Below are 16,227 nucleotides of genomic sequence, written 5' to 3' on the forward strand. Positions count from 1 at the left end.
GAAGCCACCGACACTGCCAGTGGAGCGTAGCCATCGGTGAAGCTGTGGAAGCAACCGTTGCCTTGAGAGCCAAGCGTGGGAGAGCTGAAGAAGAAACTTTCTTCCTCCCTGGGAAAGGATCAACTCATCATCTCCAGGGCGCCTCCCACAGATTTGAACATTTTTATTAGTTTGATCAGTGCCATATTCGATCTGCGGGGCTACTTGTGTTTCTCAGAACAGAGACAACTGTCGGAGGCAGCAAGTGGTGCGCATAAAACCTAAACAGTCAGATGATGATATCTTTATTTCATTTCCACTGAACCTTGACAAGGAAATTCTTCTCTTTTCATCAATGTGAGAGAATAGTACCGCAGGCGCGAGTCGGGCTCACATGCTTCATTCACCACCGAAGATGGGACAAGACTGGTGATTATACCAAAGAAATGTCATCAAAGGAAAATATTTCTACTGGGGTATTTTTCCTAAAACGTCAACAGATTCATCTGAATGAAAAGAACTATGTAACTATGTACGTAACATTGCTAGCTTTTTCCTGGCAGGAAAATGCACATAAACGGCAGATGATATGGGAACAAAATAACAGATCCATGCAAAATATATTCAAGAAAAGTTTGATACAAAAGTAAAGTGCAAAGACTGGTAGTTCGAACGTAAAAGTACTCATGAGTTATCAACTCAATAACAAAAAAAATGAGACCAGAGGATTTTAAAGAAGCGGCGAAAGACCTGGGCTTATTCAATTAGTGAACTAACTAACAAGTTTAAATCCGCTGCACAGGATTTTAACCCTGGACACACGGTGACTCCACTGCACAACCCACAACCACCACTAGGCTATAATTCCATTCTCGCAAAGGGATACACTCAATACCACCAAATTCATAAAAAAATTACACATGGATAGATAGAAATTTCTACACAACAGACTGAAATATGTAGTCTTCACATGGTTTAGCACAACAGTGGAGATAACTAATTTAAATTGAACAGAGCAAGTAACGGTGGTCAGCATGCCACCAGAAATGGAGCACGCACAGTGCACAAACTATTGTCGTACTAAAGTCAAGATCAGCCAGATCACCAAAGTTTAGAATAATGCAACAAATACATGTAATTTGGTGATAACCTGGTGTTAGTACTGTGATGAAGGATCAAGCACATGTCCCATGAAGATAACCGTAGCAGACACTTCCTCCCGAATGAGAAAGAAGAAAGGGTGGTCGGCTGTGAAGTGCTCTGTTGGTAAAGGCTTGCCTATGCTTTTCTCCACAGAAGTTTCTTCAATTTCATCATCGTTCACTTCCAAAATCACTTTATGAAGTACATCAGATAGAAACAAAGGCTCCTTCGAGTCACCTTCCTTTACCATATCTTTGAAATCTGCATCTCGTCGGAATGGCAATTCAAGTGTCATATCTTTCAGAAAATCCTTCATGTCGATCTGAAAAGATATCGTGAATTTGGGCACCCCAATACCCACATGGCGCTTCTCCGTCGGTAAATGTTGTTCTAAGAATGCCGGTTCAGAGAAAATCTTCTTGGTTAATTCAAACAGACCATCATGAGCATCTGGGAGGAAAATGTACATGGAAAATTTCCGTTCATTATTCCCTTGCTTGTAAGGAAGCTTAATAACTTTGAATCCGTCATGCGCAGCAAAAAGACGAGTTCTGTCATACTCCACAAAAGGAACTAGGACATGTGTTCCATCCAGACAGTAGAATTTTTGTTCAGCAGTCTTCCCTATATCAGTCTTATCCAGCCATCTGCCTTTAAAATACAGCGCGCTGCCAAGTACAAGCCCTGTATTCTGGTCAACTAATCCATCTGGAACGAGTGAGGTAATGGTTTGTCTCGTGGACTTGTTGACCCATGAGTTAATTTGCTCAGCAGCATCTTCTGGCTTCAAATATCAAGAAAATAGTTTCCATAAATATCAAAATAAGAATCACAAGGCATCTCAAGTACAGTTAACACCAGACGATTAGTTTCTTACTGATATTTTTTCCAAAACAATTTAGTGTCTTATACTGTTCAAACTCAAATATATCGAGACAAACTCTTGAAAAGGATCTTACAGTAACAACCAACTGTGTAGTTATTACTTTCATGATGGAATATAAGTCTCTTTGCTCAATTAACATTTTTACTAGAGCAAAGAAATTTCGACAAGATCCTATAGCAAAGTAGTTGCACAGGTGAGTAAAAGACAGTAAACCAGAAAACACAAACATATATGGAGGTATCGATTACCTACACTAATCAGATGACATGAATACAAATATCTGTTTCCTGCACGCTCAAACAATCGAAGTTGAGACGTTCTGAACTTTCACTGCCACAGTGCCGCTAACTAATGGCACAAGCATACTTAGAACAGCTGAAGAACATACTCCGTAACTACAATCACCATGCAATTGATGTGAGACAGGAGCCATAACACGTACCGTGCTCTTGAAATCGACCGTCTTGGCCGCTGAGCAGTACAGGCCACCAGCGGTCTCGACGAACTCCGGCGAGAGCGTCGTTGATGCGTCGGCCCACACGCCAGAGGCGAACGCGAGCCGTGGTCCACCAGACTTCGCGCGGTCCTTGAGCACGCGCTTGACCACACGCGACGCCACATTGGCCGCGTCAGCCGCTGCGCCCTTGCCGCCGCCACCGCAGCCCAACGTACCGAGCAACTGCCTCCGCGTCGCACCACGCGCGCCGGAGGCCGCGAGGGAGAGCGCGGCGTGGACTCCAACAGGGGATACAGCGGCGTTTCCAGTGCCTGCGGCGGCGAGGACGCGGCCGGCGAGGGGCAGGCAGAACGCGCGTTGTGCTACGTCCAGGGCCTCCTCCCATGGCCTCGTCGGCATCGGCGCAGGGGCGACGGGCGCCTGAGCATCAGGAACCGGACCGGGGGACGGCGAGGGAGGGTGAGGTTTCGGGGCGGGGCTCCGCCGGTTGGGTTTTGGGGCGGCGCTCCGGCGGAGCACCCGCGGGAGGGAGGAGAAGTGCCGCATTTTGGGATGGAAAACCAGGAAGACTCTGGCCAGGGTTTATTTAGGGTTCAACGATCAAAGAAAGTGATCTCTGTGGGCTGATCCGATTTGAGGGCCAATAAGCCGGTACTCTCAACCAGTGTGCGTCAATTTGGGCGCAGCGACTATTTATCGCCTTAAGCGAGCACAGGGGGAACGTCTCGCTGCAGGGCTCAACTAATTTGGCCGGCCCATTCGCGTGCGGTTAATGAACTGCAAAGGAGGAGAAAGTCGGTGTCCTTTTCTTAACACGAAACAAGCCGCGTTTCTCATGGTCTATTGTCCGCTTTTATTTCCAGTTTTTTTTGTGTTTCCTCTATTTTTTCTCTCTTTTCATTGTTTTTTTCATTTCTTTCCTTCTTTGTTGTCTTTCTTTAGTTTTCTTTTCTTCCTCTATTTTTATTTGGCTTTCTTTTTTCTTCTCCATTTTGGATTTTCTTTTTTAATGTCTGTTTTCGTTTTCACTCTACATTTTTGTATATGTCAAAAAAAAATAAGGCTAAACATTTTTTGTATAGACGTTCAACATTGTCCAAATGCTTATTCAACATTTTATAAATACTTGTTCAACATTTTAATAATTATTCAACATTTTTCAAATACTTGTTCAACATTTTTTAGTACTTATTCAACATTTTTCAAACACTTGTTCAACATTTTTCAAATGTGTTTTTAGAGAGTGTTTTTTGTATATATATGTAGAATATTTTAAAGTATAAATAAAAGTACAAAAATAAAGCAAAAACCAAGTTAACAAAACAGAAGAAAACAGGTTGTACCCTCCCACGCGCCTGGGCCGACCCATCTGGGCTCCCCCCCCCCCCAGTGCTCGCTTAAAGCGAGACATAGGGGCGCCCCGATTTGGGTTCTGCTCAATAAAACAAAGGACGACGCTAGACGTCGGTCGACCAACCCAAATTCCGGCCTGTCACCACGCGTGCATCCAATTGCCCCACCCCTGGCACCGTTGGACCCCCTATCTCCTTCCTCACGCGGTGCGTCTTCCTCACTTGCTAAAAACCCGAGTCAACGTGCACGCCCGTGGCCGGAAGAGAACGATGGCGAGCGCCGCTGAACCGGCCATGGATGCACGCCGACCAACTCTCGAATCACGCCGGCTCGCCATCGCTCGCCGCGTCGTCACCCTCGTAGAGTCGAAGCATCGCCCCCGTGCTTGCCGGCGGTTGCAGCACAGGGTTTGTTGATTCCAAAAAAATCAGGCATCAGTAGCAACAATTAGGACTCCACTCCTCCATCGTTGCCACAAAATACCACTCCAGTTGGTTGCAGCAAACCCGACTGGTGGTTCCAGCTCTGGCTTCGGCCGGTTGCAGCAAAAACATCTTCGAGGTCGCCATGGAAGCTTGGTCGTGTTCGTCAGGTCGCAACAAATTCCAGTCATGGTTTAGCAAAAAAAATCTTTGATTCCAGCATACTCGTTGCCTAATTCCAGCAGGGTCTCTTTGCCTCATCGCCGCCATCGTAGCTTCTGCGACCGATGGTTGAAGCTTTTGCACAGCCGGTTGCAGCATCTCGCACGAGCCATGATCTCGCCTTCACGCTCTTGCAACTTCCATGACGCCGGTTGCAGCTTTTTTGCCGGCCGATTGCAACAGGGGTTGTCGTCGCCGTTGTAGTCCTCATGGTCGGTAATCTTGTCGGTCGCAGCTTTGGTTCCAGCAAACGACGGCGATGGCGCATTATGGCTTGCGGGTCTCGTAGCAGCTTTTTTGACTCTCTTCACCGCAACAATGCACACACACGACGATGCGGCTTCGTGGGGGAGCACGCCCCATGCAGCAGCTCCAGAGCAATGGTGTCCGAGAAAAAAAAGATGAGCAGGAGAAGCTGCATGGCGAGGGCGGAAGAAGAAGGGAACATAATGTGTGTCTCGATTGTGTGGCCAACAACTGCGCTGAAAGGACAAGGAGGAAGTAGGGAGGTCTGTGGGGGCCATGTGGGATGACATGTCCTCTTGTGTTAGCATTGCACGAGATGAGCGAGTCGACCAGTCGAAGCTTCGGCCAGTCGACCAGAAGGAATCATCTGCCAAAAACAGAAGGGTAGGCCAATTTGTTCACGAGAGCGCCATGGGCTATGGGAATTTTGACCAATTGTATCGATTAGGGGTTTTCCTACTCCGATGGCGATCGAGATCATCAATAGTAGATCTACCTTGTCTTGTTTACAAGGGAACGGTCAGGGCTGTAGTGACCCAGGTCTTATAGGATCCGAATTTCTATGCTTTCTGTGCTATCCCTGGATCATAGCCAGCACACACATTAACAACCGTGAATATTAGTAAAACATACATCATTTTACTAAAACTAATAGATTCAAAATTATGTAAATACATACCATTAACACAGCACAATGCTAGCACGTAATGCAACGTGAAATTGCTGGCAAACAAATCCTCAAGAGGTAAATATGTATGATGATGATGTTTAGTGAACTTAGAAAAAATGAAATCACGAGATTCTTGTCCAAACTTAACAACTTTTTATAATCAATAACATCACAAGCAGTATTTAAGAAGGATCTATCAAAGGTTATGGGAAACAAGTTATCTTGAGGAGTTCCAAGTACTAAGAAATCAGTAGGATACTTAATCTTAGCATAAAGAATTTCAGCATCTCTTACAATCCCTATAGGTGAAATACCAACCTATTTGTAAGCTTAATGATAACATCAATCTTTTCTACTCCCACCTTTCCTTTATATAAGGTGTATTTGTTTCTTGATAAAATTTCACAATGTAAGGTTGATAACCCACAAGTATAGGGGATCGCAACAGCTTTTGAGGGTAGAGTATTCAACCCACATTTATTGATTCGACACAAGGGGAGCCAAAGAATATTCTCAAGTATTAGCAACTGAGTTGTCAATTCAACCACACCTGGAAACTTAGTATCTGCAGCAAAGTGTTTAGTAGCAAAGTAATATGATAGTGGTGGTAGCGGCAACAAAAGTAAAGACAGCAAAAGTAATGTTTTTGGTATTTTGTAGTGATTGTAACAATAGTAGCGGGAAAGTAAATAAGCGAGAACTAGTATATGGAAAACTCGTAGGCACCGGATCAGTGATGGATAATTATGCCGGATGCGGTTCATCATGTAACAGTCATAACATAGGGTGACACAGAACTAGCTCCAATTCATCAATGTAATGTAGGCATGTATTCCGTATATAGTCATACGTGCTTATGGAAAAGAACTTGCATGACATCTTTTGTCCTACCCTCCCGTGGCAGCGGGGTCCTATTGGAAACTAAGGGATATTAAGGCCTCCTTTTAATAGAGAACCGGAACAGAGCATTAGCACATAGTGAATACATGAACTCCTCAAACTATGGTCATTACCGGGAGTGGTCCCGATTATTGTCACTTCGGGGTTGCCGGATCATAATACACAGTAGGTGACTATAGACTTGCAAGATAGGATCAAGAACTCACATATATTCATGAAAACATAATAGGTTCAGATCTGAAATCATGGCACTCGGGCCCTAGTGACAAGCATTAAGCATAGCAAAGTCATAGCAACATCAATCTCAGAACATAATGGATACTAGGGATCAAACCCTAACAAAACTAACTCGATTACATGATAAATCTCATCCAACCCATCATCGTCCAGCAAGCCTACGATGGAATTACTCACGCACGTCGGTGAGCATCATGAAATTGGTGATGGAGGATGGTTGATGATGACGACGGCGACGAATCCCCCTCTCCGGATCCCTGAACGGACTCCAGACCAGCCCTCCCGAGAGGTTTTAGGGCTTGGCAGCGGCTCCGTATCGTAAAATGCGATGATTTCTTCTCCCTGATTTTTTTCTCTCCGAAAGCAAATATATAGAGTTGGAGTTGGCGTCAGAGGGCATTCAGGGGGCCCATGAGGTAGGGGGCGCGCCCTAGGGGGAGGGGCCCACCCTCGTGAGAAGGGTGTGGCCCCCCTGGTCTTCATCTTTGGCGAGGATTTTTTATTATTTTTTCTAAGATGTTCCGTGGAGTTTCAGGTCATTCCGAGAATATTTGTTTTCTGCACATAAAACAACACCATGGCAATTCTGCTGAAAACAGCATCAGTCCGGGTTAGTTCCATTCAAATCATACAAGTTAGAGTCCAAAACAAGGGCAAAGGTGTTTGGAAAAGTAGATACAACGGAGATGTATCAACTCCCCCAAGCTTAAACCCTTGCTTGTCCTCAAGCAATTCAGTTGACAAACTGAAAGAAAGAAAGAAAAACTTTTACAAACTCTGTTTGCTCTTGTTGTTGTAACTATGTCAAGCCAGCATTCAAGTTTTCAGCATAGATCATAACTAACCACATTTGCAATAATTCTCAGGTCTCATAATTACTCATATCAATAGCATAATCAACTAGCAAGTCATAATAATAAATCTCGGATGACAACACTTTCTCAAAACAATCATAATATGATATAACAAGATGGTATCTCGCTAGCCCTTTCTGAGACTGCAAAACATAAATGCAGAGCACCTTTAAAGATCAAGGACTGACTAGACATTGTAATTCATGGTAAAAGTGATCCAATCATAGTCATACCCAATATAAATTAACAGTGATGAATGCAAATGACGGCTGTGCTCTCCAGCTAGTGCTTTTTAATAAGAGGGTGATAACTCAACATAAAAGTAAATGGATAGGCCCTTCGCAGAGGGAAGCAGGGATTTGTAGAGGTGTCAGAGCTCGGTTTTGAAATAGAGATAAATTGTATTTTGAGCGGTATACTTTCATTGTCAACGTAACAACTAAGAGATGGCGATATCTTCCATGCTAAACACATTATAGGAGGTTCCCAAACAGAATGGTAAAGTTTATACTCCCCTCCACCAACAAGCATCAATCCATGGTTTGCTCGAAACAACGAGTGCCTCCAACATACATCAGGTCCCAGGGGGAGTTTTGTTTGCAATTAATTTGGATTTAGTTTGCATAAAGCATGGGACTGAGCATCCCGGTGACCAGCCATTTTCTCGTGAGTGGAGGAGCGGAGTCCACTCCTCTTGAGAATAACCCGCCTAACACAGAAGATAAGGATAGCCTTGGTTGATACATGAGCTATTCGAGCATACAAAATAGAATGTTTATTTGAAGGTTTAGAGTTTGGCACATACAAATTTACTTGGAACGGCAAGTAGATACCGCATATAGGAAGGTATGGTGGACTCATCTGGAATAACTTTGGGGTTTAAGGGATTGGATGCTCAAGCAGTATTCCCGCTTAGTACAAGTGAAGGCTAGCAAAAGACTTGGAAGCGACCAACTAGAGAGCGACAATAGCCATGTACATGCATTAAAATTAATAAATATTGGATGCAAGCATGAGTAGGATATAATCCACCATGAACATAAATATCGTGAAGGCTATGTTGATTTGTTTCAACTACATGCATGAACATGTGCCAAGTCAAGTCACTTAAATCATTCAAAGGAGGATACCACCCCAGCATACCACATCATAATCATCTCGATAGCATGTTGGCATACAAGGTAAATCATTATAACTCATACCTAATCAAGCATGGCACAAGCAACTATGATCTCTAATTGTCATTGCAAACATGTTTATTCATAATAAGTTGAATCAAGAACGAGGGACTCATCATATTTACAAAAACAAAAGAGGTCGAGTTCATACCAGCTTTTCTCATCTCAGTCAGTCCATCATATATCATCATAATTGCCTTTCACTTGCACGACCGAACGGTGTGAATAATAATAAGAGTGCACGTGCATTGGACTAAGCTGGAATCTGCGAGCATTCAATAAACAGGAGAAGATAAGGCAATATGGGCTCTTGGTTAAATCAACAATAATGCATATAAGAGCCACTTCAACAATTTAATTATGGTCTTCTCCTATTGACTTCAAAGAAAAGAAAAGAAATAAAACTATTTACACGGGAAAGCTCCCAACAAGCAAAAGAAGAACGGGAAATATTTTTGGGTTTTCTTTTTAATTATTACTACTACAGCAGAAAAATAAACTACTACTATTTTTTTGGTTTTTCTTAAGGTTTAACAAACACACAAGAAGAAAACAGGAAAAAGAAAATAAACTAGCATGGATATTACAGTGAAAAAGTATGAGCATCGACATCTAGCAATGAGTGTGTGTGAACATAAATGTAATGTTGGTGAGAGATACGCACTCCCCCAAGCTTAGGCTTTTGGCCTAAGTTGGTCTATGGCCACGGCTGGCCTGGCGGATATCCATAATAATAGTTGTTGGGGTCGTACTGTGATGAGGAGGAATAGGATCATACTGTGATGAAGAAGAAGACTCTGACTGCCACTGGCTGACAGTCATCTCTGGATCCCAAGAATAAACAGATTGTCATGGAGGCTCATCTTGTGGTTCCTATTCTAGGGCTGGTGCAGGATTCTTGTAAGCTTGTACGACAGCCCACGTAACGAGGTAGGGTCCTACAAAATTAAACAAAGAAGGAGCAGGCAGGATAATAGTCTCAGGATGATGTTTGTTAAAGAACAATTGATACTTAAGCTCTCCTGCCCTATTCTTAACAATAAAATCATGTGCCACCATACTTTTATGATCTAGATAAACACGGGGCAGCACCTTTTCTTCCTTCTCAGCATGCCTAATAGGTATGTTAAAATGTGCAGCTAGGCGTGTGGCATAGACGCCTCCAAAGATGGGACCCTTAGTACGGTTCATACTTAACCGTCTAGTAATAATACCGCCCATACTAAAAGTGTTATCACTGTATAAACCGTGGTGCAGAATAATTATATCAGGGATACTAAGGTTTCCACTATTTCCGCTTCCAATTAAACAACGACTAGCAAATAATGCAAAGTAACGTAAAACAGGAAAATGTATGCTAGTGATTCGTGCATCGGAAACCTTTCTAGTTTCTCCTACAGTGATAGTATCAATAAACCTAGCCACATCATCATGACATGGTTCTTCTGTCTTTCCCTCAAAAGGGATTAAACAAATCCGATAGAAATCATAAAGTGACATCTCCTTATGCTCATCATATAAATGAAACTCCACCGTAGGTGGTGAGTTCCTAGAATGAAAATGAAAGTTTTGCACAAAAGTATTTGTGAGTAAGAGATACTGATCGCATTGGTCGTGGAGGAAGGCGGTGAGGCCTGCATTGTGAGCCAATTCATGAAAATCTTCATAGACAATGGCTGCTCTCAAGAAATCTTCAGAAGGCCATTCACACGCCCGAATCTCCGCGGTGCGCGGCAAATTAAACTTAGGCTTCAGTGCCTTTTCCTTCGAGCTTTGGCTCGATGAGCCCCTAAAAAATCTCCTCATTATTTTTCTGAAACAATCTGAAATTTTTAGTAACTTCAAACAAAAGTGAACCAACTTCAATAATATTGATAGCAACTACTCCTACAAGTGCCTAGAGCCTAAATCAAGCATTAGAACTACTTGGAACCATATAAATTTGACATGCAAGCTCAAGAACATGGTCACCTATGCAGCACAAATTTACAAAGAATAAAGCACTAGAACAAAAACTAATTGGACCAATGGAGGAGTCACATACCAAGGGACAATCTCCCCAAGCAGTTTTGCGAGAGGTGCTTTGAGCAAGGAGATCGAAAATCACAACAAAAGTGGCTGGAACTCATGCTTGAGTTGGTTTTTCGGGTTTGTGTGAGATAGAGGAAGAAGATGGGTGCTGGGATAAGTGGAGGAGGGCCACCGTGGGCCCACAAGGCAGGGGGGCGCCCACCACCCTCGTGGCCAGGTGGTAGCTCCTCCCGCGGTAATTTTTGCACAGTAAATCCTCAAATATTCCCAAAAAAATCATATTAAATTGGCATGTCATTCTGAGGACTTTTATTTCCGGGATATTTTTATTTTGCACGGATAAGTCAGGAAATAGACACAAAAATACTATTTTTACTTTATTTCTACTAATTAACAGAAAGTAAAAGTGGGGTACAGAAGTTTGTGCTTCTAGTTTCATCCATCTCATGCTCATCAAAAAGAATCCACTGATAAGGTTGATCAAGTCTTGTTAACAAACTCATTGCGATAATCATGAAACTTGAGAAATTTCGAATAACACTAGGTTACCTCAACGGGGATATGCACATCCCCAATAATAAGAATATCATATTTCTTCTTGACAGTAGGAAGAGGAGATTCAAAACCTCCAAATATAATCGATGGAATTTTTCCAATAGAATTGATACTATGAACTTGAGGTTGTTTCCTCGAAAAGTGTACCGTATGCTCATTACCATTAACATGAAAAGTGAAATTGCCTTTGTTGCAATCAATAACAGCCCCTGCAGTATTAAGAAAAGGTCTTCCAAGAATAATAGACATACTATCATCCTCGGGAATATCAAGAATAACAAAGTCCGTTAAAATAGTAACATTTGCAACCACAACAGGCACATCCTCACAGATACCGACAGGTATAGCAGTTGATTTATCAGCCATTTGCAAAGATATTTCAGTAGGTGTCAGCTTATTCAAGTCAAGTCTACGATATAAAGAGAGAGGCATAACACTAACAACGGCTCCAAGATCACATAAAGCAGTTTTAATATAATTCTTTTTAATGTAGCAAGGTATAGTAGGTACTCCGGGGTCTCCAAGTTTCTTTGGTATTCCACCCTTAAAAGTATAATTAGCAAGCATGATGGAAATTTCAGCTTCCGGTATCTTTCTTTTATTTGTAATGATATCCTTCATATATTTAGCATAAGGATTTGTTTTGAGTACATCAGTTAATCGCATACGCAAAAAGATAGGCCTAATCATTTCAGCAAAGCGCTCAAAATCCTCATCATCCTTTTTCTTGGATGGTTTCGGAGGAAAAGGCATGGCTTTCTGAACCCAAGGTTCCCTTTCTTTACCATGTTTCCTAGCAACAAAGTCTCTTTTATCATAACACTGATTCTTTGATTGTGGGTTATCAAGATCAACAACAGGTTCAATTTCTACATCATTATCATTACTAGGTTGAGCATCATCATGAACATCATCATTAATATTTTTACTAGGTTCATGTTCATTACCAGATTGTGTTTCAGCATCAGACATAGATATATCATTTGGATTATCAGGTGGTTCAGCAATAGGTTCACTAGAAGTTTGCACAGTTCTATCATTTTTCTTCTTCTTCTTCTTCTTCTTCTTCTTCTTCTTCTTCTTCTTCTTCTTTTTAGAAGAACTAGGAACATCAATATTATTTCTTTGAGAATCTTGCTCGATTCTCTTAGGGTGGCCTTCAAGATACAAAGGTTCCTGAGTCCTTCTACCAGTTCTAGTAGCCACTCTAACAGCATAATCATTTTTCTTACTATTCATTTCATCAAGCACTTCTTTTTGAGCCTTAAGTACTTGTTCTACTTGAGTGGTAACCATAGAAGCATGTTTGCTAACAAGTTTAAGTTCACCTTTAATATTAGCCATATAATCACCCAAGCGTCTAATCATATAAGCATTTTCTTTTAATTGTCTACCAAAATAAGCATTGAAGTCGTCTTGCTTAAACATAAAGTTATCAAACTCATCCAAGCATTGACTAGCAATTTTAGTAGGAGGGACTTCAGCTTTATCATATCTATAGAGAGAATTTACCTTTACTACCTGTGTCGGGATATCGGGATCAGGAGGTTCTTCAGTAAATAAAGAATTAAGATCATATGTTTCTTCAACAGGCGGTGAATTAAGACCATGTATTTCTTCAATAGGAGGTAAATTCTTAACGTCTTCAGCTTTAATACCTTTTTCTTTCATAGATTTCTTTGCCTCTTGCATATCCTCGGGACTGAGAAATAAAACATCCCTCTTCTTCGGAGTTAGTTTAGGAATAGGTTCAGTAATTGGAGCAGGAGATGGCTCAGGAGCTGGCTCAGGAGGTGCCCAATTATTTTCATTTGTCAACATATTATTCAATAGAATTTCAGCTTCATCCGGTGTTCTTTCCCTGAAAAGAGAACCAGCACAACTATCCAGGTAATCTCTGGAAGCATCGGTTAGTCCATTATAATAGATATCAAGTATTTCAGGTTTCTTAAGAGGATGATTAGGCAAAGCATTAAGTAACTTGAGAAGCCTCCCCCAAGCTTGTGGGAGACTCTCTTCTTTAATTTGCACGAAATTGTATATTTCCCTCAAAGCAGCTTGTTTCTTATGAGCAGGGAAATATTTAGCTGAGAAGTAATAAATCATATCCTGGGGACTACGCACACAACCAGGATCAAGAGAATTAAACCATATCTTAGCATCACCCTTTAATGAGAACAGAAATATTTTGAGTATATAAAAGTAACGCGATCTCTCATCATTAGTGAACAGGGCAGCTATAACATTTAATTTAGTAAGATGTGCCACAACAGTTTCAGATTCATAGCCATAAAACGGATCAGATTCAACCAAAGTAATTATATCAGGATCAACAGAGAATTCATAATCCTTATCAGGGACACATATAGGTGAAGTAGCAAAAGCAGGGTTGGGTTTCATTTTATCTCTAAGTGATTCTTTGTTCCATTTAATTAATAACCTCTTAAGCTCATATCTATCTTTGCAAGCTAAAATAGCGGCAGAAGATTCCATATCAAAAAGATAACCCTCAGGAATAATAGGCATATTTTCATCATCACTATCATCATCGTATTCAGATTCAATAATTTCTTTTTCTCTAGCCCTAGCAATTTGTTCATCAAGAAATTCACCAAGGGGCACAGTAGTATCAGGCATAGAAGCAGTTTCATCATAAGTATCATGCATAGCAGAAGTGGCATCATCAATAACATGCGACATATCAGAACGAATAGCAGAAGCAGGTGTAGGTGTCGCAAACTTACTCATAACAGAAGGTGAATCAAGTGCAGAGCTAGATGGCAGTTCCTTACCTCCCCTCGTAGTTGAGGGATAGATCTTGGTTTTTGGATCTCTCAAGTTCTTCATAGTGTCCAGCAGATATAAATCCCAAGTGACTCAGAGAATAGAGCTATGCTCCCCGGCAACGGCGCCAGAAATTAGTCTTGATAACCCACAAGTATAGGGGATCGCAACAGCTTTTGAGGGTAGAGTATTCAACCCAAATTTATTGATTCGACACAAGGGGAGCCAAAGAATATTCTCAAGTATTAGCAGCTGAGTTGTCAATTCAACCACACCTGGAAACTTAGTATCTATAGCAAAGTGTTTAGTAGCAAAGTAATATGATAGTGGTGGTAGCGGCAACAAAAGTAAAGACAACAAAAGTAATGTTTTTGGTATTTTGTAATGATTGTAACAGTAGCAGCGAGAAAGTAAATAAGCGAGAACCAGTATATGGAAAACTCGTAGGCACCGGATCAGTGATGGATAATTATGCCGGATGCGGTTCATCATGTAACAGTCATAACATAGGGTGACACAGAACTAGCTTCAATTCATCAATGTAATGTAGGCATGTATTCCGTATATAGTCATACGTGCTTATGGAAAAGAACTTGCATGACATCTTTTGTCCTACCCTCCCGTGGCAGCGGGGTCCTATTGGAAACTAAGGGATATTAAGGCCTCCTTTTAATAGAGAACCGGAACAAAGCATTAGCACATAGTGAATACATGAACTCCTCAAACTATGGTCATCACCGGGAGTGGTCCCGATTATTGTCACTTCGGGGTTGCCGGATCATAACACATAGTAGGTGACTGTAGACTTGCAAGATAGGATCAAGAACTCACATATATTCATGAAAACATAGTAGGTTCAGATCTGAAATCATGGCACTCGGGCCCTACTGACAAGCATTAAGCATAGCAAAGTCATAGCAACATCAATCTTAGAACATAATGGATACTAGGGATGAAACCCTAACAAAACTAACTCGATTACATGATAAATATCATCCAACCCATCACCGTCCAGCAAGCCTACGATGGAATTACTCATGCACGGCGGTGAGCATCATGAAATTGGTGATGGAGGATGGTTGATGATGACGACAGCGACGAATCCCCCTCTCCGGATCCCCGAACGGACTCCAGATCAGCCCTCCCGAGAGGTTTTAGGGCTTGGCGGCGGCTCTGTATCGTAAAACGCAATGATTTCTTCTCCCTGATTTTTTTCTCTCCGAAAGCAAATATATAGAGTTGGAGTTGGCGTCGAAGGGCATTCAGGGGGCCCACGAGGTAGGGGGGCGCGCCCTAGGGGGGGCCCACTCTAGTGAGAAGGGTGTGGCCCCCCTGGTCTTCATCTTTGGCGAGGATTTTTTATTGTTTTTTCTAAGATGTTCCATGGAGTTTCAGGTCATTCCGAGAATATTTGTTTTCTGCACATAAAACAACACCATGGCAATTCTGCTGAAAATAGCGTCAGCCCGGGTTAGTTCCATTCAAATCATACAAGTTAGAGTCCAAAACAAGGGCAAAAGTGTTTGGAAAAGTAGATACGACGGAGACGTATCAAAGGTGTATTTCTTTTAATTTCTCATAATTCCGTCTTTAGCCCTCCAGAAGAAGGAAAGAATCTCTCCCCCGATTGCATGTATCTCTCATTATAGATAACGAAAGGAAAGTATCTCTCCCCCGGTTGCGTGTATCTCTTCCTTTTCAAGCCTAAATGATTTATTTTCCACTAATCAATGATTTAGCCAAGGTTACTTTTGTACTAAATGTCGGTGTACTAGAATAGGGGTACCCTAGTACCCCGAACTTGTGCACGGGCAGTTGCAGCACCCCGCGGCAAGGCTTGCCGGGCGAACGCCAGGATCTTCCATGGTTCCCTTGGAGCCATTCAAGAACAAAGTATTTAAGCTCAGGAGACCAGGCCCCGGCAAGAGGAGCTTGCCGGGAAGGCCAACCGAGGCACTCCAAGGAACTTGCCGCGACGCGCCACGCGCTCCGGCAAGGCAACAAGGCCCCGGCAAGAGGAGCTTGCCGGGAAGACCAACCAAGGTACCTCGAGGCCCGAAGAGCGACAAGCTTCCGGACCCGACAAGATAACAACAGCGGCAAGGCGCTTGCCGCGGCAGGCGGCCACTCTGTGCCCGCGCTCCAGCGCATCCACCAACGTGTCGCTCTGGGGGCCTCTCCAGGCGCGCGTGGCGGGAGGCTGTGCAGCCAGCGGTGCGTAGTGGCATGCGAAGCTGACAAGATCGCCATCGTGGCGAACGGTGGCGCCCCTAACAGTCCTTTCTGCACTGTTTGGGCGACTTAGACGGG

The 16,227-nt window shown here is 42.6% G+C and overlaps 1 protein-coding gene across 1 annotated transcript; it reads right to left on the reverse strand.

Moving 5' to 3' along the window:
- Nucleotides 1-816: 816 nt before the first annotated feature.
- On the reverse strand, nucleotides 817-3,056 carry LOC123082128 (probable non-inhibitory serpin-Z9). Its single transcript, XM_044504538.1, has 2 exons — nucleotides 2,451-3,056; nucleotides 817-1,906 (listed from the first exon to the last, which is right to left on the reverse strand). The coding sequence occupies exons 1-2, from the start codon at nucleotides 3,009-3,011 to the stop codon at nucleotides 1,136-1,138; spliced, it is 1,332 nt and encodes a 443-aa protein (XP_044360473.1). The 5' UTR covers nucleotides 3,012-3,056; the 3' UTR covers nucleotides 817-1,135.
- Between the last annotated feature and the right edge of the window lie 13,171 nt (nucleotides 3,057-16,227).

Source organism: Triticum aestivum, chromosome 4A (genome assembly GCF_018294505.1).
Source record: "Triticum aestivum cultivar Chinese Spring chromosome 4A, IWGSC CS RefSeq v2.1, whole genome shotgun sequence".
Classification (NCBI taxonomy): domain Eukaryota; kingdom Viridiplantae; phylum Streptophyta; class Magnoliopsida; order Poales; family Poaceae; genus Triticum; species Triticum aestivum.